The sequence below is a fragment of the Pezoporus wallicus genome, unplaced genomic scaffold, assembly GCF_028554395.1.
Source record: "Pezoporus wallicus isolate ANWC-B61680 ecotype Strahan unplaced genomic scaffold, APGP_CSIRO_Pwel_v1 contig_7835, whole genome shotgun sequence".
Classification (NCBI taxonomy): domain Eukaryota; kingdom Metazoa; phylum Chordata; class Aves; order Psittaciformes; family Psittacidae; genus Pezoporus; species Pezoporus wallicus.
Window position 1 is genome coordinate 2080063 of NW_026636866.1, and position 26258 is coordinate 2106320.

Below are 26258 nucleotides of genomic sequence, written 5' to 3' on the forward strand. Positions count from 1 at the left end.
TCTGTCTTTGAAATATCATAATATTATGGATGAAACCATAAGCCTGCAGCACTACAGAACGCACAAGCATTGATAAATCTCAGGTTCCTCTACTGATTTACCATTTCATACCGAGTCAGAATTATCTGCTCACAAACTCGAGGGCCCGCTCCTCACATAACCGGCTCGACAAACGGAATTCGGGGCGCTTTGACGTTGTTTCCACACACGCCTCCCGCCCCGCCACTCCTCCGCGGCGTGCGCAGAGGCCTGTCACTGCGGCCGGGCACGGAGGGTGGAGCCGAGCCGCCGCCACCGCCTCCTCCTCCCGCTCCATTTCCGGTGTGTGAGGCCTCCGCATTACGCGAGCTTGGGGATCCAGCGCGGCCTGGTGACAATGCCTGTCGCAATGACCGGAGAGACGAAGACGAAGCTATCCAGGAACCTGCTGCGCATGAAGGTGAGGTGGAGGGCGGCGGCGGCGGCGGGGCTCCGGCGTCTGGTCCGCGGTGTAGAGTGCGGAGAGGGCTGCCGGGCCCGGTGTGCGGTCGCTGCTGCGGGGAGCTGCCCGGCTCCGTGAGGCGGCCGCAGGGACACAGGGATAGGGCTGGCGGCAGCACCGTCTGCCTAGGCCGCGGCGGTGCCCGGTGCGTGCAGCAGGCCCGAGCCGTGCTGTGAGCGGCGAGGGGAGGCCCGGACCCAGCCCCGGCCCTGGCGACAGCCATCTTGAGCCTGTGTCCTGGCCTGTTTCGTGCCTCCCATCGCCACGCTTTAAAGTACATCCCCGGGTATTTTCGCTTGCCCGCTCACTCAGGCCTGCAGTGCAGGCTGCTCCCTTCCAACTTGGCCAGTTTCAGAGGGCTGTCGCGTAATTCCGGGCTGCTTAAACGCTGGGCAGAGGTCTCGGTTATAAACTGTATGGTGCTGGAGGGTCTCAAGACAGGAAAGCAACTTCGAGATATCCGTAAAAGCTCTTGCCCTGCAAGAGCCAGCTCCAGGGCACCATTTGAGAAACTTTTCATTTCACCCAGCTTATTCAGAGCTTACTGTGAATACAGAAGTTGTGAGAATTCTTCCCATACCGTGCACACACGTTGAAATTAAAATATTAATGTTGTTTACCTTGCTTGGGAGGGGTTTTAATCTTGAGGGGAAATAAAAGGTTTATTTTTTCTTACAGAGTCCATTTTTTGACTGTGTATGTTGCTGGCTAATAAAATACCCAGCCTGAATGGCAGTGTTAACCGCCTTTCCCAAGCTGTAAATGCGAGGGCTGTTAGTAACATTGTGATGTGCCTGTTACCCTTGGAATTGTGACTGTGGTGTCAAAACCAGTGTGAAATCAGTCCACACTTACTGGCTAATGGATTCTGCTTCACACTGTGCACCACAACACCTTAATTCAGTAGAGTACATGCTGCTGTGATTGGTGGTTCTTTATTGCTGGAAAACAACCAGTAAAAATTGAGTTGCCATTAAGTTCTTTTAAAACGTTAATATCCATTAATTTTTTTTATAGCTGAGTATGACAGGGCTTTTGTGGCTTCTTGCTTGTGATGTTTTATTCACCCATTTTTCCCTCCACATATTTATACTGGACTGTGTTTCAGACACTGTCTGGAAAGAGTTCAGCTGACTTCAGTTCAATATTTCACATAAAATATACTCTGCCACAGTAAGATGGTGGAATGTTTACCCCAGTTAACAGATGCTGCTAATGAAAGGCTAAAACTTGTGCACAGAGGGAATGGAACACAGCTTGCCTAACTGTCAAAAGGGAGTAGATGTAGAGCTTAATTAGCCATCAGTGTATGATAGAATAAGAGTTCTGGATTGCAGCATCATTATTTTTTCTTTCTTTTTTTTTTTTCTGTAACACTGTTTTAAAATTAAATTTCCACTCCTCTGCTGTTTGCCAGTTAATTAACCCCCCTGGAGATTTCACAGCCCAGATCTTAGATTTTCTTCTATAAAAGCCTGTGGAGAATCAGCTTGTGGATGTGCTGTCGTGACATTTGGAGGTTTACAGTCCAGGCAGTAGTAACCAGCTTTGAAGAGATGAAAAGGTTCGAAAAAGGTCATACACAGATCTTGTATTTAGCACTTCCCTTCTGCAGATCTTCTTGTTTACAAATGCTTTAATTAATCCTTTAGCAGCTGCCTCCACAGGTGCTGATAAGATGTATTATCACAATTCAGCAGGCTGGTGAAGTGGAATCCAAAGGTGATATGTGGTCAGTGGTAGCCTTGTGAAGACCATTTGCACTAAGTGCTAGGCTATGTGTGCTCACTGCTTGATATGAAAAGATGGATCCTGCCTTTAGGTCTTGCACCATTTGATTCAGGTGCCATTGCTTGGGGAAACTTAATCCAAATAACCACTCTGTTGCTGATATACATACTCTGTAGACCACAATGGGTCTAATTTTTAATCCATCCGTGTGTGTTTACATTTTAGATAAATGTGATCACATATTTTTTATCTAGTTATTCATGTACTAATCTTTAGGAACATAATCTTTAAAACGTAATGTGAAACGATTATTTAATTGGGTGCTTGTAACAGAATTTCTTCTGTTGAGTTTTCTGACTGGCTAACCAATTTCCTTGAGCAGTGTGGTTTTCCACATGATAGATTCACTTATTTTCCCCGAGAAGATAGTGTAATTTTAATTGGAAAGCTTTGATGGATTTGAATTGACTCAGAAAACGAAAGTCAATTTTTATTTCATTAAAGATCTTGTACACTGGATGCAAATAGAAATGGAAAATATTTATTTTCTGTTTCACAATCACAGGAGCTTTGTATTGGCTTTTACCTTTGAGTTTGATTTGGTTTACTGGGGCATTTTGCAAAGACTGAAAAGATGTGTGGGGTATACGTAATACATATATTACAGATCTGTATTGCCATTATATTTCAAACAAGGTCAGCAATACATTCGTTTTTTTTTTTGTGGGAGGGAAGTGTTCTGTGACACCTTCTTGGGATCTATCCCCAGCCAAGCCTGTTTTAGTTGGGACCTAAACTATGGCCAAGCCTTGTGTTCCCCACTGGCACATTACGTATCAGCCTTCAGGCTTATCTAAACACAAAAAATGGTGCTGCTCTAAATGAGAGGGGTGAAATTAGCTGGTGTAGAATTCCTCTGCAGTGTTGAACATACAGGTATGTTTTGATACCCACAAAGCAATTTTTCTGCAGGAGTGCATATAAACTGTACTGGTAGATTTGCCTCTAGCTGGGAATTACATTGGTATAAAGGTACACCTCTGACAGATGCAGTTATTTAGACACTTTCTATAGACCCTAAGGGAGGCCCTGCCTCCTAGGGATGTGAGAATATGGGAGTTATTACCATACGATTCTGGAGATTTCTGCGCTTTTTATCCTATTTGGTTAACACTGGTAATACCTAATTGTCACTCAGTTCAGGCACCTGACTTGAGACAACTGGAAGTAAAAGGGATGTTTCACATAGGTCAGTCGTTTTGCACTCAGCGATTTTACATAGGTTGTGACAGATGTCCTCTTTTACTTGCAGCTGTGAGAGAGATTGCTGTTGCTATCTGCCTGTTTCCATCCTCTGCCAGTGGTTGTCACTGAGGAAGCAATTTACAGGAATATCCTTGTATTAGGCAAAAATAGCAGTCTTACACTCAACTAAATTACTAGTCTCAGCTAATTTGGCACTGTTTCTGCAGTGAGTTAAGGTGCTTACACATAACTGCTTGACTCATACTTTGGTAGGTCATCAGTGAGAAGTTAAGAGCTGGTTACATCTTCCTTTAGTACAACTCAATGCAGAAGACTTCATTTCATAGCCTCTGTTTCTTTTTCTACTTCCAAAGGCACATTCCAGCCTTCAGAGCTACAAACACAAGCGAGTTTATTAAATTAAATTGTAGAAAATAAGAGGATGGTTGAAAATGCAGATGATTCCAAAAATGGGCAAGCTGGGATAACCTACCTCTGACTCTGAGCTCCAGTGCCGTTTGTATGAGTGATGTTGGTGTCTGATATGCAGCAATAACTAACATCAGTATGTTCTCTCTTAGCAAAGTTAGAGAATTTCAATAGCTTGTAGAATCAAAACTAACCAGGAAAGGTCTGTAGATGACTGTTGACTTCCAGCCGATAGCTGTGATTAGTTGTTACTTACTTTTCCATTACCTCTTTGCCCAAACTTAGACAAAACCCAGGGAAAAATCACAAAAAACCTTTACTTTTTATCAGCTGCTAAATATAATATAGTGGATAATGGTTGTCATGGAATTGTTGGATGTTTGAACATATTCATAATGCAAAAAATTGAAACTGTGTTTTTGTGTCTGTCTTTGTAGTTCATGCAAAAGGGTTTGGATGCACAAACTAAAAAAGAACTAGAAGAAGAAGAAAAGAAGGTCATTAGTGACGAGCACTGGTATCTTGATGTGCCAGTTAAAAAGGCAAAAGAGTAAGCTTGTACCCTTTTGTAGTTCTTATCATTAGATTGTTGTGGAGTAGGAATAGAATATACGTATTTTTTCTATAATAGCAGTATTATTAATAACCAATTAATTGAAGTAAAAATAGTGGCAGACTGGCATTACAGCTTTTTTTATTACCTGTTTTCAGGGACGTTCTCAAGGTTGTCTAGGGAAGTTTGACCTACTTTCATTTCTTGTGTGTGTTGTTTTTTTTCACTTGCACATTCTTCTAGATGCATGTAATTAGTTTCTTTCAGGCAAGGAGCAACTCATTTATTGCTGCTTTTTCCCTTGATTTGCAAAAGGAAGTTTGAAACCCCTGTGTTAGTAAATTCAGCTCTAGTCCCACGGTTGGGTTCATTCAGGACAGTTCTGTTTTCTTTAGTCCAACTCACTTTAAATCCTGCTTTGAAATAGAAGAGAGCATGGCAAAAAATAAAGGAAGGCTTAACTAATAAGGAAGAAAATGTCCATTCCTGCTATTTATGAAAGGTGCTTTAAATAGCAAGAGAACTACTTTTAAAATTGCTCAATTTTTGTCCATTCAGAAGAGGACAAAAATGCCACTGAGGGAGAGCGTACATCATTTTTAAAAAGCTCAGATCCAAGGGTCTGCAGTTGAACAAGGGCATTGATAAAATAGGTATTTGAGCTTCAGTTGCAGTAAGGAAGGTTCAAGCTGTACATTGGGAGAATTTTTCTAACAGTAAGGCTATTGAGGCATTGCAGTAGATTGCCATAGGAGACACTGGAGTCTTCATCACTGGACAGCTTAGATGGATCTCTGCTGTTCATGGTACATGTTGAACTGATCCTACCTGAGGTGGGAGAATGAGCTTGATTACTTTAGCCTCACTTCCCGTGCCTGTAGGATTTTGTTTTACATGGAAGATGAAGAGGATGAAGAAAGAGAAGCATATATGTGTGAGGAAAAGAAGGAAGGAAAATTCACAGAAGTACTTTTACCTAATGTGTTTTATGAACACCTCAGGGTTATGTTTCTTTTCTCACTCTGTGCTCATCAAAAGAAGAAAAAAGGATGGAGAAAGGGGAAATCTTTCTCTGCTGAACAGAGAATTGATGTTTTATATCCTGACAGACTCAGTAATGCCAAGTCTAACATCACAATGAAAAATTAATTAGAAGCGTTTGCCGGTATAGTAATGCCACCTGGAGAGTGATATTTATGTGGTATTTTTATTCTGGCAAAAACATTCATGTAGGTGGAATCATACCAGCAAAGAGTGCTTTTTGTCAAGAGAGTTAATTTTGCTTGTGGAACTGGCACAGCTTTACTGGCAAGAACTCTTCCTTTGCACTCCAAGATCGTTGCATTGGAAGATATATCAGAGCAATTAAGCTTCAGAAAGTAGCTGATGGTTTAAAATACACTGTGGTTTTGTTTACTGGGGGGAAGCTTTTTTTTTGTTTGTTTATTGGGGGAAGCTTTTTGTTTATTGGGGGAAGCTTTTTATTTTTGCCTTTTTACATTTATTTAAATTGATCATTTTGAGGCGCACTGTTTGACAAAATGCTGGGTTTGGGGTTTCATGCAGGAGCTTTATCGTAGAAGAGCGAAGCTTTGTAGTATGCGAGGAACTACTTTATGGCAGGATGTCCTTCAACGGATTCAATCCAGAAATTGAGGTACCATTTAAATGTTTTGAGGTGATCTTGCATTAGGATTGAAGCTCTTGGGGATGAGCATTTGAGTTTTCAGACTGCATGCTGTTTGGCCATTTTAGCCCCTTCCATAAATCATCCCATGTACAGAAACTCCGTGATTGAAACCAAAATGTTGATCAGTGCAGCATCTGGTAAATAAAAGCTTTTTATCTCCTTGCATTGATGGCCAGTAATTGCATGGCTCCTGCAGATTTTCCTTCCCCGAAGTGAGGAAGCTGTCCCACATGCTGCTCACCATAACAATAGATCACTTTTCCCTCTGCTATTTAATTAGAGTCTAATCTAAAAACATTCAGCACTTACTTGTGTAAGTAAGGGCTTAAAGTTCCAAAGTAAAAGTTCTGAGCAAGAGATTTTCTCTCATAATTCATGCTGGTAGAACTACACTGAGGTAGTAACAAAAATATTAACACAGGACTGAAGCAGGAGGATGGAGGTGTAAAGACTGAGATGGGCAAAAGGCTATGTAAAGTGAATTACTGGGAGGTTTTTAGTTACTTTGAACTTGCTCTCACTGTAACTTGGCATATTATTGCTACATGGTTTTTACTGTGTATGCTTGCAGATATTTTTCCTTCTCTAACAAAACCAAGGACTGTATGCTAACATAACAATGAAAAATTAATTATGATCTAATTCTCTGGTCTCCCAAAGATGCCTGGCATCCCCTTTAGGACGTTTGAATAGTGCAGTATACTTAATACCCTGTCTCTGTGTTGCCCCTTTTCCCAAAGGCAGACTCTAAGCTAAGCAGAATAACAGGCAGACATGCTGCCTTTTCTTCTTGAGTTTTCCTAGCAGTATGCTCTAGCCTGACTGGGAACAAAAGAGTTATTAAATTTGATTCTTATCTTTAATGCATTTCTCATTTCTCCTACCAGTGAATTTCAGCATAGTTGCCATTGTGTCAAGTTATTTCTTGTGTGGTTAAGCTATTTCTTTCTTCATTCTCAGAAGTTAATGATCCAAATGAACTCTAAGAATAAGAAAGAAGAAATTGAAGTGGATGATAAAATGGAGGCTGATGTGTCAGATGCAGAAATGGCCAGAAGGTAAGTTATATTTTAGGACATAATCAATATTAGCTAGGAATATGATATATTACTGCATTACATATGGGGAAAACAAACCCAAAAAGCGAGCAAACAAGTAAAACAGAAAAACTACCAGCAGATATGGTACTTTACAGGACTGATTTTCAAGGAATTTTGGTGTGTATTCAGTGGAATCTCCACCCACAGAATCTCCAACCCCATACAAGATATTTGGGGGTAAAATATCTTAATAGGGGTTTTCTGCCCTTTGTTATCCAGGTATTTTGTGCTAGTTTCCTGCTTGTTCCAAATTACTAACAAAACCATGTTACCAAAATTAATAGTATAGTAAGTGATCATGTAGTACTTGTGCTTCTTAAAATTCTGATGACCAGCTTTTTTACACCACTTAAGCCGGTGATTAGATTTATTATTTGCTCCATTGAAATTTTGTCTGTTTGTAGTAAAAGCTGTAATTTTTTTATTAACTTCACAGATACGAAACATTAGTGGGGACAATAGGGAAGAAATTCATGAGAAGAAGAGACCAGCGTGTATTAATGGATGAAGAAAATTGTGAGAATATTGAGATAAGGCCTAGCAAAAAAGCTAAGAAAAAGTTCTTAAAACCTCGTGACTGATACCAGCTGCACAACTGGAGCCAGTAAAAACGTTTTCTACCAAATACAGTACCACAAACTGAGATTGTTTGAAGTACTTGCTGTTTAGTGTAAAGGATAGATTTGTGAATCTGAGTCAGTTCTCACTGAAACTTTTACCATCTGCATGAATAAACATTTTTCAGAGTGGATGTGTATTTAATAGATGCCGTACATACTTACCACTCAGCAGCTTCTACTGTGCACTAGTCCCACCATTCTTTTTAAATGTGCATAACTAGATAAGTGTCACATTGAATTGAGAGCAACATTATTTACAATTTATGGTAACATCCAAAAGAAGTATTTGGAGTAAAGCGATGTCCAATCCAGTAGGGCAGTTCAGTTTTCACTGCTTTATTTATTATGAAAATGAAACCTTTGCTGTCTTCAAATTGAAAGAAGACCTCAGAAACACGTGAACATGTGTCTTCCTTTTTTTTTTTTTTACTATGCTATAAATAAGATGGGAGAAGAAGAGAAATAAAATCAATTTTGTTTATTTTTTATAAAGCTTATTTAAAAACAGAGGGGCTTGTACTAAAACTTTTTTTAATAATAAATATATAGAGCAAGCCAAATATTAGGCAACATTGACAGTTTGACACGTTAGTAGATTGTGTGTCTGAATTTCTGTCTTCAGCAAAGAGTTTGCTAATCTTGTCTCTTTTTCAGCAAAAGAAAAATATGCAATCATAATTATTGAGATCTTGTGATAAAAGCATAATAATGACTTAGAAATATTTGACAGCTGAATAATAACTGTTTTTTTTTGTGTATGTTTAATGCTTGTGGTTTAGGTAATTTGATGTAAAAAAAATGATGCTTAATAAATTCTAAGAGATCCTGGTTTACGCTGGTCACGGATGTCCCTAAATGTTAGTTGACTGCATAACTCTTCCTGCTCAGCGTGTGATGAAGCCATCTGATGTAATGTTAGTACAGAAACATTCTGCTCTTTGATCAGTCAGTGCTCTGAAAAATGTCAGTGTGGTCTTGCCTAAAATTGTAGCAATTCTCTGTACCCTGCCTTTCAACAGGAAATACTTCTGCTACTTCATTTCCCCAGCAAGATGCCTTGAATTACTTAATGCTGATTCTTTGGACAAAGAGAAATCCTTTAAGATGAAGCAAGGAGTGGCCATTCTGTTATGGGCACAAGAGGCTTTTTGGGTGTTTTTCTTAACAGTTCTGTGAAGCAAGACATGAAACTCAGTTATCTGAAGAGGGAGACTGTGTGTCTGCTGTTCTATGCCTGTGATACATGAACTATCTGTATAGCAAGGGCATCTTACTAGGTATTGAAGATGGATCATGCATGGAAGGTGAAATACGCATTTAACTTAGCCAGGGGACCTTGTGCAGGTGGAAAGGGTGTGATTCATGATCTGAGATGCATTTCAGAGCTAATTAAACACTAGTGGTTGGATTACTTAAAACCTCATCAAATATTATTGCTAGCTGAAAAGAAGTTAATGATGGCAAAACGTTTTTCTTCCCATGGAAGATGTGACTTGAGCTCGGAAATGATTTATTGTTGGTCATCCCAAGAAAAACTCAAAATGTATCCTATTATTCTTTCCTGCTTGTTAGTAGGAAAATTACTGCTCTCTGTCTGGACACATGCCTTCAATGGAGAGAGAATTTCTGTGTAGCTTATAGTTGAGGGGGATAAAAGTGTGTTCCAGTGAACCACCAGCAACCAGGACATGTCACTGTAATTGCACAGGCTGAGAGACAGTGAATTGGAGAAGGTTCCAGTGGTGTCATGTGAAGGAGTTGGAAGTGTGAGTGCCATGGCGTGGTAAGAGTGTGAGTGAACTCTAAAATAGCTTCCTAGAAAATCTATGATTTTGAATTTGGTTGGGGGGAAAATGGTGGTTCTTCTGTTTCCTAAACATGCCCAACACTGACTGTGAAGAAATTACAGATTTTGGTTTATTGTCTTCAAATCTGGGTGCTCAGCATTGACGTTTAGCTGGTGGCTAGGTGAGCTTTTGAAGTGCTGCAGTGAGACAACTACTAATTCTGAGCATAATCTTATTCATAGGGAGTTATTCAATGCACCTTTAAAAGCACCATTCATCGTGCATTATTATAAGCAAGACAAAACTAAAACTATCTCTACCTGACTTTTAAATGTGTTTTCAGTGTGCAAAGTTACAAGCATTCATTTTATGATGGGATCTTCTGAAATACCCATCTGTATTTCCAGTGTTATGAATATGTATATGTATGTATTTTAAGCCTGGCTGTAGCTTCCTAGCCAGGGTAGAAACATTCGGCTGTATAGAATCTGTGCTTGAGCTACTCTTGACAGAGACGTAAGTTTAGCAGTGAAATACTCCTCATGAACCTACATTAATTCAAGCTTTTTTGGCTGTGAAAGTCTCAGATGCATTTTCATGTGCAGCTTCCTGTGCTGTAGAATTTTCCTACTTAGCCTTGTTTCTAAAAGCATTTCTTCTTTGACAACAAAAGCAAGTTGGGTAAGTAATAAGCATTTTTTGTTAAAATGGCTACATGCAAAATTCAGTGGAAAAAGTTGCCAGACACCAGGAGAGTTTGTGCCTGTTACACCAAGGCACCTATTAAAGCAAACAAAGCAAAGGGTGCATTGTAGTTTGTGCTCAGTGACAGCTCACACAGTGTTGAGTTTAAGTGTGTGTCTTCTCAGGTAAAATTTTGTCCCTCTCTTTGACAGGCTGACAGTGTTTGTTGTAATAAATATTCATTTTGGAACATGAAGTATCATACAACTTCATCTTCTTGCTCATGTTTCTGGTTTTGTTGCTTTTATTTTGCTTAGTATTAGATCTTGAGAAGTCCAGGACCAGAGTCCAACTGAAGTGAGCCGTCCTGTATCCTCCCTTTAGTAATGCATGAGCTGATTAAACTTTGATTCTTTGGGTAGGGGGGAAGATGTTCAGTGGTGCCATGGAATTTGAACTATCTTCTGTTCTGTGTCCTGCTTTCTAGTAAGACATTCTTATTATGCAATTCTACAGTCGAGGGTGGCTGTCATTGCTATTGGGCATTGCATGTGTGTCTAATGGGCAGCTGGGCTGGGATTTAATCCAGCATTCAGACTTAAAAAGAAGTTGTCTTTCTGTTAATTGAAATATTGTAAGTTTAAATTGTATTTGGAATTAGACAAGTCCTGGTTGTGGGGCTCTTAAGCGTTTGTTCTCATTCATTCCAACAACAGCAACTAAAACTGCACAATCTATTAGGCTTTTGTTAAACCTTTCTCAGTGTTAATAAAGCATAGTGGTGGTGAAGGACGTCAAATATCCCATGTTTCCCCTTTTCATTCAAGTGCAGATTTCTCTCAGCTGATGCTTTGAGGACTTGGTCATGACTTTTCTTTCTGGGTGGGAAGGCATCTGCCTCCAACAGTAATGCCTTGCTATTGGAACCCCAGCATGAGGCGTCAGGGTTTGTTTGGTTTTGTTTTTACGCCTTTCTCAACATGAACCTTTGAGGCATTTTGAGGTCTGGCGTTCACACCTAGATAACCTGCTTTTGTCAGCTTTTGGGGAGCTCTAGTTAAACTGTGAAACTACTCCTCAGCTGTATGTGTTGACATTTCTTTGTGAGATTTGATATTGCACAGTGAGGACCTGTTTATAATTGTAATCTCAAGAGGAAAAATCCCAGTCAAGAGAGTAGTTGTAAACAGATGGAGACAGGGAGAGGTTTGAAGCCCTGTAGATCTTTAGTTAAGAGCTGAATAGCAGAAGAGGGGAATCTGGCTTGAGTCGCTCCATTATTGCAGGCACAGTTAAAAATGCTGATACGAGTCCACAGACCTCTGCCCAAGAAACCCTTGCATACCATAACCTGATCAGTTACCCAGGAGCAACAGCAGGAACATCTTTAGGCAAGTTGGGAGGCAAAATAACCAGCCTGTTCACGGCTGTCCTCATGAAAAGAGGCAGGAGCATGAGAAAACTGCAGTTTGTTGCATAGACAAATATTGTCTCTAAATTGGAGAGACATCAATTTGATGGATGGACCACTCGGTGGATAAAGAACTGGCTGGATGGCCGCGCACAAAGAGTTGTGGTCAATGGCTCAATGTCCGGCTGGAGACCAGTAACGAGTGGTGTCCCTCAGGGATCGGGGTTGGGACCGGTCTTGTTCAACATCTTTGTCGCTGACATGGACAGTGGGATTGAGTGCGCCCTCAGCAAGTTTGCCGATGACACCAAGCTGTGTGGTTCGGTTGATACCCTGGAGGGAAGGAATGCCATCCAGAGGGACCTTGACACACTTGTGAGGTGGGCTGATGCCAACCTCATGAAGTTTAACCATGCCAAGTGCAAGGTCCTACACCTGGGTGGGAGCAATCCCAGGCACAGCTACGGGTTGGGCAGAGAAGAGATTCAGAGCAGCCCTGCGGAGAAGGACTTGGGGGTGTTGGGTGGATGAGAAAATGAACATGAGCCGGCTTCGGTGTCCGCTCGCAGCCCAGAAAGCAACCGTATCCTGGGCTGCATCAAAAGGAGCGTGACCAGCAGGTCGAAGGAGGTGATCCGACATGGAACTGTTGGAACAAGTCCAGAGGAGGCCACGAGGATGATCAGGGGACTGGAGCACCTCCCGTATGAAGACAGGCTGAGGAAGTTGGGGCTGTTCAGCCTGGAGAAGAGAAGGCTGCGTGGAGACCTCAGAGCAGCCTTCCATGTCTGAAGGGAGGTTATAGGGATGCTGGGGAGGGACTCTTCATTAGGGACTGTAGTGACAGGACAAGGGGTAATGGGTTAAAACTTAAACAGGGGAAGTTTAGATAGGATATAAGGAAGAAATTCTTTCCTGTTTGGGTGGTGAGGCACTGAAATGGGTTGCCCAGGGAAGCTGTGAATGCTCCATCCCTGGTGGTGTTCAAGGCCAGGTTTGACAGAGCCTTGGGTGATACGGTTTAGTGTGAGGTGTCCCTGCCCATGGCAGGGGGGTTGCAACTTGATGGTCTTAAGGTCCTTTCCAACCCTGACCATTCTCTATGATTCTGTTCTATGATTTTGTATGGTTTGGTTACCTGGGTGAATTGCCATCAGCTAGAACAGAGGTGGCGAGTGTTTTGAAGCTTGTAATGTTCCTTGGGATCTCAGGGGCCACCTTGTTTTGATCAATCATTTAGAAGGGGGTAAAACTGGACCTTAGTGTGAGTACGACGATAATATGAACACAAATTATAGATTGAAGTCCTTAGCTCCATACGAAAGCTATGCTCACACCTGAGAGCTTTCATTGTCCCCTGTTACCTCTTGCTTAGCCCTTGGATCCTTGTCGCTGTGCAAGTACATGAGCACTCAGGCCATTAGCTGCCACCACAGCCGATAACAGGAAAGAGCTGACACTCACTATGACAAGCCCAGAGCTGCTGGTTTCCAAGCCCACCACTGGGCCTCCTCTTTGGTGATCATCTTCTTCCTCAGCCTATGAGCTCTTTATCCAGGAACCTGTAGGAACTTACCTTCTCCAACACCACTGTCAGATTTGTTCAATATTGGCCTGTTTGGCTCAAGAAGTTTGTGGTGGGAAGTGTTGGCCAGTAGATCGATAGCATGATTGAACAGACCTCATTTACTTGGCAAAAGGTGTGTGCAGCAGTCAAGCAGTTAGGGACTCTGTACTTAAAGCAACTCCTTTATGTTTTTACTTCTCTTTATTTGTTTTCAGGTATGAAATTACAGCATTTGTGAGATTCATGATCACATGATGTCTTTGAGCATAAACATATCAGTAGGACAAATTAACATTTGACCAATACGAAGGATTATTGTAGATTAGGGAGAAAGAGTGTTTTTCAGGTTTTCTGCTAATTTTTGATGCATTTGAGAATGTTTCCCTTGATTAGGCTTTTTGCAGAGCAGCAGGGTAGGGGGAACAACAGGTTTTTATAAATGGGGAAACGTGATTGTGAAATGATTCTAAAGAAGGAAGTTCCTTTAGATTTGGTTGTCTTGACTTTTTTTTTCACTTTGATACAGCTGAATTAACTCACTTGTGACATGAATACATCTGTGCCAAGTGGTACTCATTCAGGATACCTGTATGAACTCCCCTGTTTTTTATACACAAGAGGGGCAGAATTAACAGTATAGTGGAGTTAGCTTCATTGTTCTACTTTCACTGTACAAATAATTTGCAATGCTAAAAATACCAATTTTCCAACCCTTCAAGGCAGAAGTAAATCTAAGCCAGTTGTGACATTTAAGCCTTGTTCACCTTTTAAAGGATGATTACTTGTCAGAAGCAGAGCTTATAGGCATCTCCTCAGAGCCCATCAGCCACAATAATGCTGCAGTATATTCAGTTTTCATCACCAGAAAAATACATACATACCAAAAATTACTTTGAGCAGTTTACTGCAGTAATGGCAAAAGGAATGCACATGATGGTAATTTTCATTTTGTACTATGTTTTGTCTAAGGGTGATGGTGAAAGAATTATGGCTCCTAATGCTCCTTTCAAGGATGACATTGTTTTACTTATATTAAAGGTAGAGAAGTGAGATGAACTGCAAGTGGTTACATCCTGTGAAAAATGAAGTTCTAAATGTGTACTTCATTGTCTAAATGGTCACAGATTACTTTTCTCCCTATAATAACCATAGAAAATGTGTTGGCAGCATATCACAATTAATAATCCATAGTTCTATTTATGTGCTATAGGCACTCCAAAATTCCCCAGACATATTTCTCACTCAAGTTTATAAGCAAATTCAAATGAGATCCTACGTTTGTGCCTAAAATTGAATGCAGTCATCTCACAACAGATAATTCTATCTACCTGATTTAAGATTATTTTTTTATCTACCTGACTGATTTTTCCCAGAGCAAAATTCACTTTAATCTCATATTAATGTATTTTTCCTTCAATTGCCTGCAAAGAATCCCATGATTTTCAGTAGTGATTGCGCAGACAGTGGGAGGTATTGTATATACATAGCATTAGCGTAGGTTTTCCTGGTCACCTAGATTGTGTAAAATCCTTTGACATTAACTGGGACAAGTTTCCTATCGAGGGTTATGTTGAATTTCTCCTTGAGGGTTTTTTCCACTTCTTCACCTTCAAGAGTTACAAATTCCACCAGATCCATGTTTTCCTTGTAGTTGTATGTGGTCTCAGTGAGTGTCCACCCAATTAGCGCTCGAAAGCCATCAGTGGTCTGGAGGGTGCAGATGGACTTCTTCGTAAAGAGGGAGTCTGGAGAGGTCTGAAGGTACGTGCACTGGAAACGGAAATCTTCCACTGTCCGTGGCTCGAGGCTGAACATGTAAACTTTCCGACAGTCTTTTTTCTCCAGAAGATCGGAGTTAGAGAAGCTTTGATTTGGGATATATTGTTTCCGTCTCATTTTCTCGAGGTACCAGATGGCATTTTTCTCTGTGAAGCGAAAGACGCCGGGAGCCTGGGGCTGGTCTTTTCCCGAAACCAGCTCCATCGGCTGCCACATCTGATAGGATACACCGAAGCCTCCATCAACAATATAGGCTTTGCCATCAATAACTACTTTTACAAGGAGATGGGTCATGAGGGTGGCATACGCGTTTTGGTGTGGATTGAACACATATGCTCCCAGAAAGCTGGTGTCATACCCCAGATGTTTCAGGACCCAGCCCAATAGCTGGTTGTTTTCCATGCACCAGCCACCCCTCTTCCTCCGCACAAGTTTGTTATACACATGCTCCAACTCCAAAGTAATTTTCTCCCCACAGTGGATGCTGAGGTTTTCAAAGGGAACAGCACGGATGTGATGCTGGAATATATCGGTTAAGGTTTCCAAATCTTGTTTTTCAAGAGAACCTTTATAGCCAGTTCTTGCAAAATACTCTTCAAGGTTCATGTCACCTGTAAAAGAAGGAATTGTTTTTTTGGGTTTGTTTCTTTACATCAGTGACGTATGATGCTGTGAAAAACTGCCCAAGCTGCTGCCAGCAAAGATGCTTTAATGTACTGAACCTCAATGGAGCGGTTTTTAAGGGTAACAAGTATTCATATCAAAAGGTTCCCCCAGCAAGAAAAGCAGCACATATGAGGGTTTTCTGTTTGTCTTTGAGTCATTCCTATGGCAAGGAGCCAATGCAGTTTCAGCTTGATATGCTACAAAATGGGGATTTGCTGCATTTGCATTGTAACAGAGGGGTTGAGAAGAAAGGTAAGATCACACTAGGGAGTGTTCAGGAAGGTTCATGAAAATCAGTCTAAATCCATTGTTCAGTGAAAGGAGTGTCAATGGGGGAAGCAGTGTTACCTGCCAGTCGGAGGGAGGATAATTTGAGCCAGGATTCACATGTTCTTTTCATGAGTCTGCCACTGATTCACTGATGGTAAATGAATTGCTCATTCGGTACATGTCACTCTTTCTCCAATTACAAGAAGCGAGAATGATACTCCCTGCACATTTTGTAAAGTGTCGAGTTTTATTCAGATAATTATAACTGAAAAAAACCTCTGGCCTTCACAAAAGCCACAGACCACCGAGTCTCTTTTCTGCTCTGAGTGTTGCACAAACTCATTTTGGTGTTGGAATAATTAATCTGAAAGGAGGTGACTGACCTAAAAGACAAAGAGCACATCTCTATTCTCCGCTGTGCCCTGCGTCTCGCAGGGTGTCCTGAAAATGAACAAGAGCTGCTTTACATCTCTCTAACCCTGGCCTTTCTCAAAACTTCTTCCTTTTCAGGCGTGAGAATTGCCGGAGCCTCATACAGTGCATCCCGTCTGTCCTGCCTCCAGCAATGCACTGTCTCGATAGGACTCCTCATGAGCAAGATCGCTGCATGAGAAAGTACTTTTTGCCTTCTAATACCCTAGCAAGTCACATATAGTCATCTGGCTTTCGCAATGGCCCATCACTGCTGGCCAAAGTTATGAGCAGGATGCTTTGTAGGTACCTGATGCTCTTTGTACAACACACTGTGGGTTGTCTGCTTGGATATGGAGCTGGGCATAAAGTTTTGAAGGCTTGAACCTTCACAAAGATGGCACTAAGTGTTTCAACAGTCTAGAGTTACTACAAATACTTAACTTCTAGACAACCCACAAAGCTACTTGGAAATCTTTTGTGCATAAAGTAAGCTGAGATTTAGACACTTAATATTAGCAACTCAGGAAGACTTGTATTTGGATAAATTCAGTAGTGAGCTGCTGAACGTTTACTGCAAGCTTGAATTTCTCAAGATGATTTTCAGGGTCAGATTCATGATATGCATATGCACGGTATAGAAGCAGCTGTACAAAGGTGATAGAAAGCCCCATCAAAAACCTTTCTACAGAGAGGAATTGAGCTTACACTGAAACTTAAGTGTATTGTTGGAGGATATTCTCAATGTAATATTTCTTAAGCATAATGTAAGACTCATGGCACTTTTTTCTTTTGATTTGCAGAATCCAAGTCTATCCAATTCTGCCTGCTCAAATTGTGAATGCTGAATAAATCACACCAACATAAGGCTGGTTTTCAAGTTTATCTTATTTATAATTTCTCTCTGTGGTTCCGTAATAGGATTGATCAGCAGTAGATCTTGACGGTACGAAATAAGAGCTACTATTCTTTTGAATTTTGAGCAGATGAAAAACTGGATACTGAAAAGGTAATCCCACAAATGTGGCTGTGATTTATGCAGAGAAAAACATCAGCAGAAGAACTTTAAAGAACTATTTCTAAATGTGCAAATGAAGGTACTCTTGTAAAAATATTCCTTACCAATACTATGCACACTATCAGCAACTCCACTGTTAAAATACATTATCTGTCTACCTTTATCCTAATACATCAGCACATGGATTTTCTGGGGTACAGCAACCAGTTTGTAATTGTTTTTAAGTTGTTTTTAGAGGACTGTGATTTTATTCCAAATAAAGTATCTACTATTAGATTGCTCTTTTGCTTCCTTTGCATGTGCAATAATTAGAAAAAGTTAGAAATCTAAAATAATAACTTCCAACAAAAGGTTCTATTTCTAAATTTGTATCTACTATTGTATCTAAACAAAAGAATCTCAGTCAAATGAATCTCCTCCTGAAGAGCGAGAAATGAAGGAATTGAAACTGCGTTATAACTGATTTACCCTCTTTAAGAGCCCATGCTTAGCAGATAATATTTTCACTCTATATGCACACATTTCTATGTATTTTTCCTAAAGAGAATATTACTCATCTTATTGCCCACAACCTTTACTATCATAAAGAAACTAGGTTTTCTTTTTATTGGAGGTTTCTTTAAGAAAATAAACTTACCTCTTAAGATAGCCTTATTTATTTATCAAGGTCTTCAGCTTCTGTGTTGTTTATTGCTGAAGCAGCAGTCAGTAAAGCCAGGAGTGGGTACAAATTGAGAGGGTTGTCTTCTTCTAAGCTCCGCTGGCCCTTACTCCTGAATCGTAAATGCTGAGAAAGTGCATTTTTGGACTTCACTGATCCATGAGCAAATTAAACTTTGTTTCTTTCCTCTTAATAGATGTTTATGTTTCCCCCAGTGAAGACCAGAATGAACTTGTTTTCCATGTAAACTAACTGCAATAGATAGTTGCAAATGGGTCTGTAACTTTTTTAAATTAAATTATTGTTGTTTCAGAAGCCAGCACATTGTGGTGGAGGACAATCATCTGCTTCCTTGCAAGTACACTGCCATGGTGTTGCAGGCTGCATGTTCCCATGCTCCACAGATGCACAAAATGACCCTTCTTTGCCCACAAAGGAATTTTTGCTATCTGCTCAAAGCTTCAACTGCAGCAGGGAGTTATTTTGGAGCTGCCATGTGTAACAAATTCCATGGCAAATACTAATTTGCACAAAGTAATGCCTTTCCTCTCTGAAACTTGGTCTTCTGCATCTTCAAAGTGCTGCAGAGCTGTTTATTTAATTCTCTTCCTGTCGAGCATGTCTGCTCTCCATCTGATGGTGGTGGGAAGTCAGAGGTCCCTTTCGGAAAGTCAGAGAGTGCATCAGACTTTATCTGGGAAAGCACGAGCGATCTAGGCACATCAGGTGCCCCATGAGTCTGTGTGGTTGACTAATACAAGCGTCAAAGTCTTTTTCTTGGCCAAGGACTGATGCTCTCCTGTCACCCTCTTCAATAATACATCCCATACGGTACCTGCCACAAGTCTCGTAAAGGTAAAAAGTTTTTTGTGAAACCACACCAGTGGCATGTTCTGACTTCCCATTGTTTTGTTTTTCATCTGCAGTATTACTTAATTCAGGTAGCTTTTGCGCAGAATGATGTTTAGAATAAATATGAAGAGTTTTATCTGTAGTGCTATCATCTCTGCTTGACATAATAGGAAGGTTAGGCCCCAGAAGTTTAGATTATAGTTTACAAAGGTTGATCTAACTTTGATTATTTCCATTTTGGCTACCAAAAGCCTGTTTTTTAAGAACTGTTGAATCATCTCATCTTCTATTGATTTTGTTTCAGAGACACAGAAAAATCAGAATCAGAAAAATTAGAGAGCTTTTGGGATTTTTTAAGTGCACTCACATAAACAGCTCACTTTAAGTCAATTTCTGGTAAGGGAATAGGACTCAAGTCTTTCAACTTATTTCATCATAAGCTAATCAGCACCTAATAGTGGCTTGTTTTGAGAAGGTCTTAATCCTTCTTTTTTTTTTTTTATGAAGTCTCTGAAAGCCAAATTCAGCTCAAGTTTCATTTCAGCCTATTAAAGGAAGTGAACAATTCTTAAAACTCTGCTGAGAAGAAGATTGGAAATAATACCAAGAAAAGATTAGAGGTCTTTTGTGCAAAATGGTAACACAGCTGTTCCTTCTGTATCGTTTCGGTTTTCTTTGCCACAAAACACGTCTGAAATAAAAGCAAATCCAGAGAGGTGGAACAAAATGTTACGGAGTCAAAAGTCTATTTCCATATGGGAAAATTAGAGGTAGTAAGGTATCTCAGTTTCTAAAGGAGTAGCTTAAGATAAAACATGCGATTTGTGTATGCAGTTAATTAGCAATATACTTGAATTTACCAAGCTTTGTGTCCACCTGACTAGCTCAACTTTAGAATCAGATTAAACGCCATTAATGTTAATTTGGAACTTTTTATATTGGCTACATAAAGATCCATCTAGAACAGCATTAGGATTAAATTGTATCCACTAAATTAGGTGGCAAGCCACGAACATTTACTGGTGCGAGTTTGTTCTCCAGCACTATACTGAATTTGTCTTTCAGTATCTTGTCAACCTCTTCATCTGTATGAGTTGTGATCTGCACCAGGTCCATATCCTCCATGTAGTTATACTTCACCTCAGTGAAGGTCCATCCAACTAAGGCATAAACCCCTTCAGGGGTCTGGAGACTGCAGATTGACTTCTTCCGAAGTATGTTATCTAGAGACACTTGTAGATTAGTGTTTAGCTCCTGAAAGTCATTTATATCTCGTGGCTGAAGCGTGAATGTATACATTTTTCTGATATTTCCTGGTTCTGGAGTACCAGTGGCAGGCTCACTTTGCTCGGGAATATAATGCTTCCTTTTGACTTTCTCAAAGTACCAGGTGCCATTGTCTTCAGTGAAGCGGAAGATGCCAGGGGTCTGGGGCTGATCTTTCCCGGAAATCAGTATCAAGGGCTGCCATGACTGGTAGGCACCACCAAAACCAGCATCTACTATGTAGGAGTTTCCCTTGATCACCACCTTCAGTAGGATATGATTTATCTCAGCAGTATATGCTCTCTCTGCTGGTTCGTAACTATTTCCTCCGAGAATACAGACATCAAACCCTAGTTCTTCCAAGGCCCAGAATAAAAGGTAATTGGTTTCCAGGCACCATCCACCACGTTTCTTTCTCACAATCTTATTGTAAATAGCTTGTAAATCCAGTTCGACGGTCTCCCCACAATGCATGCTGAGGTTTTCGAAAGGAATTGCCCGGATGTGATGCTGGAAAATGACTGTTAAGGTTTGCAAGTCTGCATCCTTATGGGACTCATTGTAAGAAATCCTTGCAAAATACTCTTGAATGTTCATTTTGCCTGTGTGAGTAGAAAAATAGGCAATTACTGTTGTGTGGCTGTCAAGGGGCTCACTCCTATTACCGTAGCATAGGTTAACCAGTCTGCAAATGCAGTCTAGGCTGTTTCATTGAGGATTTGAAAGAAACCTGTGCCCTTGATAGATGAAAGCAGGCTGGATCTGCCTGTGTCATCCGTATTAAAAAAGAGATGAGCATAGGAGCAGGTGACAATAATGCTTTCTCTCTCTCAGATGTTGTCTTCAACACAGGTGGATGTCTTTCCTATGGGAAGACATGGCACATGGCACAATAGAATCTCTGGCCCTGGATGGGGGTCCCACATGACAAAAAAAAATATAAAAAGGATAAAAAACAGCTTTGCAGAAAAACTGCTGGACCATAACAGCACGAAAGTCACAGCAATTTCTTGCTGTTTCTTTTACTGTAATAGGTAAGCAATTCTTTGTTTATCCCACAGGTAATTTAGTTTGGAAGTTTTACGTTCATGGCTTCAGCTAGCTGGGATTAACATCTCAGTGTGTCACCATTTTAGACAGGCTTCTATGTGAAGCAGACTGTTGTTTTCTTAATCTCTTTAGTTACCCTGTGGAGTTCAGACAGAGCTTTGACCCTGGCTGTTGAAAGGAAGGAATTGTTAATTTTCCTAACCTAGGGGTCAGATGAATTGATAATTACTAAGAACACATTCAAGGTATATTCATCAGCTTTTGGTTTCTTTTGCCATGTTTTACAAACCAAACCCCCTAGTTTCAGTTCAATTTATTAGATATGTTTTATGTCTTCATGTCTCTGAACCCCTTTTCTTTTATTAGCCAAAAGAGATTGTCATTGGCTACATACAGGCTCCAAGGCCAAGATGCAAAAGGTTCCCTGTAACACTTCTAATCCTCTGACTCACCCGGTATGTGCAAGGATTTCTTTTGCCTTTAATTTAGATTTAATATTGCTTTTTTTCCATGCAAGCATATTTGTTTTCCAGAATCATTCATAATTTGCTAAGGACTGTATTAATTTCCAGAAAGTCTGAGACCTCATAGCAGGCTTCCTACAAGGGTGCCAGAGAGGGACTCTCCATCAGCGACTGTAGCGATAGGACAAGCGGTGATGGGCTTAAACTTAAACAGGGGAGATTTAGGTTAGTCATAAGGAAGAAGTTCTTTACTGTAAGGGTGGTGAGACGCTGGAATGGGTTGCCCAAGGAAGTTGTGAATGCTCCATCCCTGGCAGTGTTCAAGGCCAGGTTGGACAGATCCTTGGGTGATATGGTTTAGTGTGAGGTGTCCCTGCCTACGGCAAGGGAGGTGGAACTAAAAGTGCTTTCCAACCCAAACCATTCTATGATTCTATGATTTCTCGCTCCTTGAAATTTGTGATACGTTCCCTGGGAGGATTTTCCAAAAATCATTTGATGTAGATAAGATGGGAGATTTCCAGAAACTGTTCTCAGCTTTGGTCCAACTGCTCCCCTAGGAGTGACCAGCAGTTTGACCTGATGTCCATGCCAGCACTCAAGCAAGTTCCAGGAGCTCTTAAAAATCCTATCTCAAATACATAGGTGGAAATACCTCCAACCCAGCAGATAAGCACATCAAATGACCTAACCTCTAGACTTTAACCCCAGTTTTAATGCCATCAGCACAACTCACTTGACTTAGTTGTATTGCTCCAGACCTGCACTGGTACAGAACTCAGACTGGCTGATGCAAAATCATGGGAAAAAGTAACAGAATAGAAGACAATCCTGATAAAACAATAAGAAATAAACATCATCTCTTCAAAAGAACGCAAACAGTTTACACAGAAAAACAACAATATGTCTTTGATAGTGCAGTTTATGTTTTTTTTCCATACTTTTTTTACAAGGGCAGGCTCTCCTTGGAAACATTGGTTGTACAAAGCCATTCCCTCCCCAACAGACAGCAAACATGTACAGTAGCAAGCTCATCATGTGGTCCCCATTTTCTTTTCTATTCCCACTTCTAGCCATTTTGAATAGCCTGATAGAAACATCTGTTCCCTGAGATAGTGTCAAGCTGAGCCTCTGACCAGGAGGAGCTCAAGTGAGTCCGTTAGCCTGGTGGGTCTGATACGCTGTCCCTGCTCTGGGCCAGCAGCAGAAGACCTGATGCCTTCCCTGCAACATGTCTCCTGGGGTTGAGTGTCCCCATCGCCCCAGCAGTGAATAACCAGCTCCCCACTTCCAGCCATCACAACCTCCCCATCAAGAGCTTCCACAGGGCACTGTCAATGAGGCTTTGGGAAAACATACTTTGGGAAATGCTCAGCCCATGCCTCAGTTTCCCCATCTGTCCCTTATCTGGCCTCATCTATTTAAAGCCTGTATAGCAGAGACAGCCTCGTGGTGGCTGACAAAATGGGCTCTGATTTCAATGAATACTAACAGAGGTTGAAGTATAATAAGCCTGCAGTACAAAACTATTGGTGTTGGGGAGCATTCACATAAATCTCTTTACTCCCTTGCCTTGCCACAGGCAGCTTTTCCTCTCTGCACAATCATTCCTGTCTTGGTAGTGATAGGGCTGCAGCAGCGAGCAAGCCGTCACTCAGGACAGTTTGTATTCCAAAACCAAGTTGCCAAATATCTTAAGCCTCATTCCGGCTCTCAGCCTTGTTTGCTTTTGCTCCTGCAACAGCCAAGCTTCACTCAGCATTCGTGCAGGTTGGTGGGCAGTGACATTCAGGCGTGGGTTCTGCCTGTCTGCAAGCATAGCTGGGGAGTACTTTCCTTTCAGAATTAGGCTGAATATCAGGAACAGTTCCCTGCTAAAATTCATGAGAGCCTTCCAAGGTTGGATCCTCTTGCACATGCCTATACCATTCATCTGATTTTAAGCTACTCTGTGAGCCCGCAGCTGGGTTTTTCATACACTGTGGCTCAGCATAAAGGGGTTAGTTTAAGTCTCCAGGAACTGATCTTTGCACTTGGACACCGTCCTTATAATGCAACGCATGCTTGTTAGCCCTAGAGTTGCTGTAATTTATACTTTGCTAATATGCCTCCAGTGCTAAGCACATGGTATGCAGACCCACAGGGGTGGGCTTTTCCAAACAGGCTGACCTGCAGCTGGAGGATAAAGTTAAAGATCAGACACCCGAGCACTTACCTCTCTGCCAGCGAGCTCAGCCTTGCTGCCCTGGTTTGCTCCAAAGTTCCCAGGAAGAGTTGTTCCTGGAGCTGCTGCTTTTAAAGGTCCAGGCTGCCTTTATTGCCTGCAAGGACAGCCCTATCCTCTAGCAGAGCAGGAAAATAGGAGGAAGGGTTTCTTCTTTCCTAATAGTTTATATTGTGATGATTTAATTGATTTATTTGTTTTGGCATATGCCTAGAAAGCCCTGTCATGCAATTCATTGAGTTAGGTGCTGTACACAGATCCTAAAAATTACCCAGTCCCCAAATTGCTTACAGTATTGAGCAAATTTTAACCTCCCATGTTACTGATTAAGAATTGAAGCCCTTCAGGAGTGCAAAGGAGAAATACAGTATGGGTCTATCCAGCAACTTCTGTAAGCAATTATAACCCCATCCTCAACCCCACAGGTCAACCAGGTGCGTCAATCTCTGGGGCACCTCAATGGTTGACCCCACGCTGAAGCAGCAAAACAATAGTGCGAATTTTGATGCAGATTTTACATTGTTGACACTCGTGTGGCCTGGAAACCTGTAGGAAGTGACTTAGATAGGAAGACAGTCATCCAAGCCAGGATGTCACAGATTTACTGGTGGGAGATGGCAACCGTTGAGTTAATCACACTGCACTGAGCTATTCTTTGTGAATGACACCAGACCCCCAAAACAACAAGGTCAGATTTGCCAAGTCATTTAGCTGTGTCCCTTTGGGTTCAGAGAGGCCCTGTCCTTTGGCAGCAGGGATGCTGCTCCTGGAGAACCCTGTGCTCCCTGAGCCTCCTATGCCTTTAAGTGTTTGTCTCCAAAGTTAGTGATAGGGAAAAAGCAAACCACTGCACTCTGAGATGAAAAGCCTCTTGTTTTTAATGTCCAACAGAGAGCTTCATTCAATTACTCAGCAATAAAATCTGCTTCCGTGGGTGTGCTGAGCAGGAGGGCCAGAGGCATTTAGCTGTGCCATGAAGCAGGCAACAGCCAGAGCAACCAGAGCAGGCACAGAGGCTCCAGATAAGCCAGCTGAAAGGAAAGTGGGTTTTCCCATTGTTGCTTGCCCTTCACATGCTGAGTATCTGGGGCGATGGACATAACACCCTACTCTGATCTTAAAGGTCTTTTCCAACCTAAACAATTCTGTGATTCTATACCGTTTCCCTGAGCCCATGAAACAACCCAAAGCATGAGAAACACCCAGGCACAGGGAGAAGAACGGGTGCAGCCCTTTCTAGGTGTTTCCCATGTCTGTTCCCACAAACAACGGACATTTTTGGTTCTGCACAGGCTTTTTCCAGCCCTGCACCTCTGTGAGACCCTGCTGGGCTTTTACTTCCTTCCTGATGCTCTTCCCCAAGCTAATGCAAGGATAAACCCACTGAGTTTAACTCCTTTACCTCTTTGACTAATATGGGGATTGCAAACAAGACAGATCCTGGTTTCCTCTAACAATCTGTTGCAAGTTGCTGGTCTACACTATAAGAAGTCCCTTTTCTTCTGCAGTCTACTACAGGGTCAGTAGCTAACATTTCATTTCCCTATAGGATAGGGGAGTCTCACTTGCTATAGGGGACTATTGCACACATGGATGTGTTTGCCTCTGGGAAGGCAGAGATTTGGGAGCTCACCATGACTCTATGAAGTAGGTTTTGGACATAGAATCACAGAATAATTAGGGTTGGAAAGGACCTTAAGATCATCTAGGTCAAACCCTCTGCCATGGGCAGGGACACCTCCCACTAAACCATGCCACCCAAGGCACATGCAGAATAGCAGCAGCTTTTATTAACTATAAACTGCTGGTTATAGAAAGCATCACACATTGCATAAGAAGTAAAAAGAAGCAGTGAGTTACTGTATTTTAAAAGTCATAGCTTCAAAATATTAGCACATACAAATAATCAGGACAACTGTGGTGATTAATGACATTTTTTACTTTATGGAATACATGTTGTATTTTGGGGAAAAAACAACTTAATAGTTCTACTACATAATTCTTGATTTTTTTTATTTAATTGTAATTTACTTATATAATTTTCTTAATCATGACTGCATAGTTGTAACGCTTCCACAATTTGTACTAAAAGGAACTTCAAGCATCTTCTCAAAGGTCAAAGTGATCACTGATCACATCTGAGCGATTTCTCATGCTAAAAATCTTAGCTGTTGGGTATCTGATTAAGATTCATCATTTCTCCTCATATCAATATAATTGGTATCACTGCAAACACATCCTCAGTAGAACAGATGAGTTTCAGGAAAATAATTCAGGAAAAATAATTCAGAAAAATATG

At 41.2% G+C, this 26258-nt stretch overlaps 3 protein-coding genes across 4 annotated transcripts; 1 reads left to right on the top strand and 2 right to left on the bottom strand.

The window, feature by feature from the left end:
- The first annotated feature begins 296 nt into the window (after window positions 1-296).
- Window positions 297-8330, top strand: MPHOSPH6 (M-phase phosphoprotein 6). Its single transcript, XM_057401920.1, has 5 exons — window positions 297-439; window positions 4324-4436; window positions 6006-6096; window positions 7090-7187; window positions 7666-8330. The coding sequence occupies exons 1-5, from the start codon at window positions 377-379 to the stop codon at window positions 7808-7810; spliced, it is 510 nt and encodes a 169-aa protein (XP_057257903.1). The 5' UTR covers window positions 297-376; the 3' UTR covers window positions 7811-8330.
- A 5137-nt stretch (window positions 8331-13467) lies between these two features.
- Window positions 13468-18236, bottom strand: LOC130595313 (arylamine N-acetyltransferase, pineal gland isozyme NAT-10). The gene is made up of 2 exons (XM_057401921.1): window positions 18080-18236; window positions 13468-15688 (listed from the first exon to the last, which is right to left on the bottom strand). The coding sequence occupies exon 2, from the start codon at window positions 15681-15683 to the stop codon at window positions 14811-14813; it is 873 nt and encodes a 290-aa protein (XP_057257904.1). The 5' UTR covers window positions 15684-15688; window positions 18080-18236; the 3' UTR covers window positions 13468-14810.
- A 741-nt stretch (window positions 18237-18977) lies between these two features.
- LOC130595314 (arylamine N-acetyltransferase, liver isozyme-like) lies at window positions 18978-24081 on the bottom strand. 2 transcript variants are annotated; one of them, XM_057401922.1, is made up of 2 exons: window positions 23947-24081; window positions 18978-20823 (listed from the first exon to the last, which is right to left on the bottom strand). In XM_057401922.1, exon 2 carries the CDS (start codon window positions 20816-20818, stop codon window positions 19931-19933), a length of 888 nt encoding a protein of 295 aa, XP_057257905.1. In that variant the 5' UTR covers window positions 20819-20823; window positions 23947-24081; the 3' UTR covers window positions 18978-19930. The 2 variants fall into 2 exon arrangements, with proteins under 2 accessions (XP_057257905.1, XP_057257906.1); XM_057401923.1 differs by having other exon boundaries at window positions 23951-24041.
- Between the last annotated feature and the right edge of the window lie 2177 nt (window positions 24082-26258).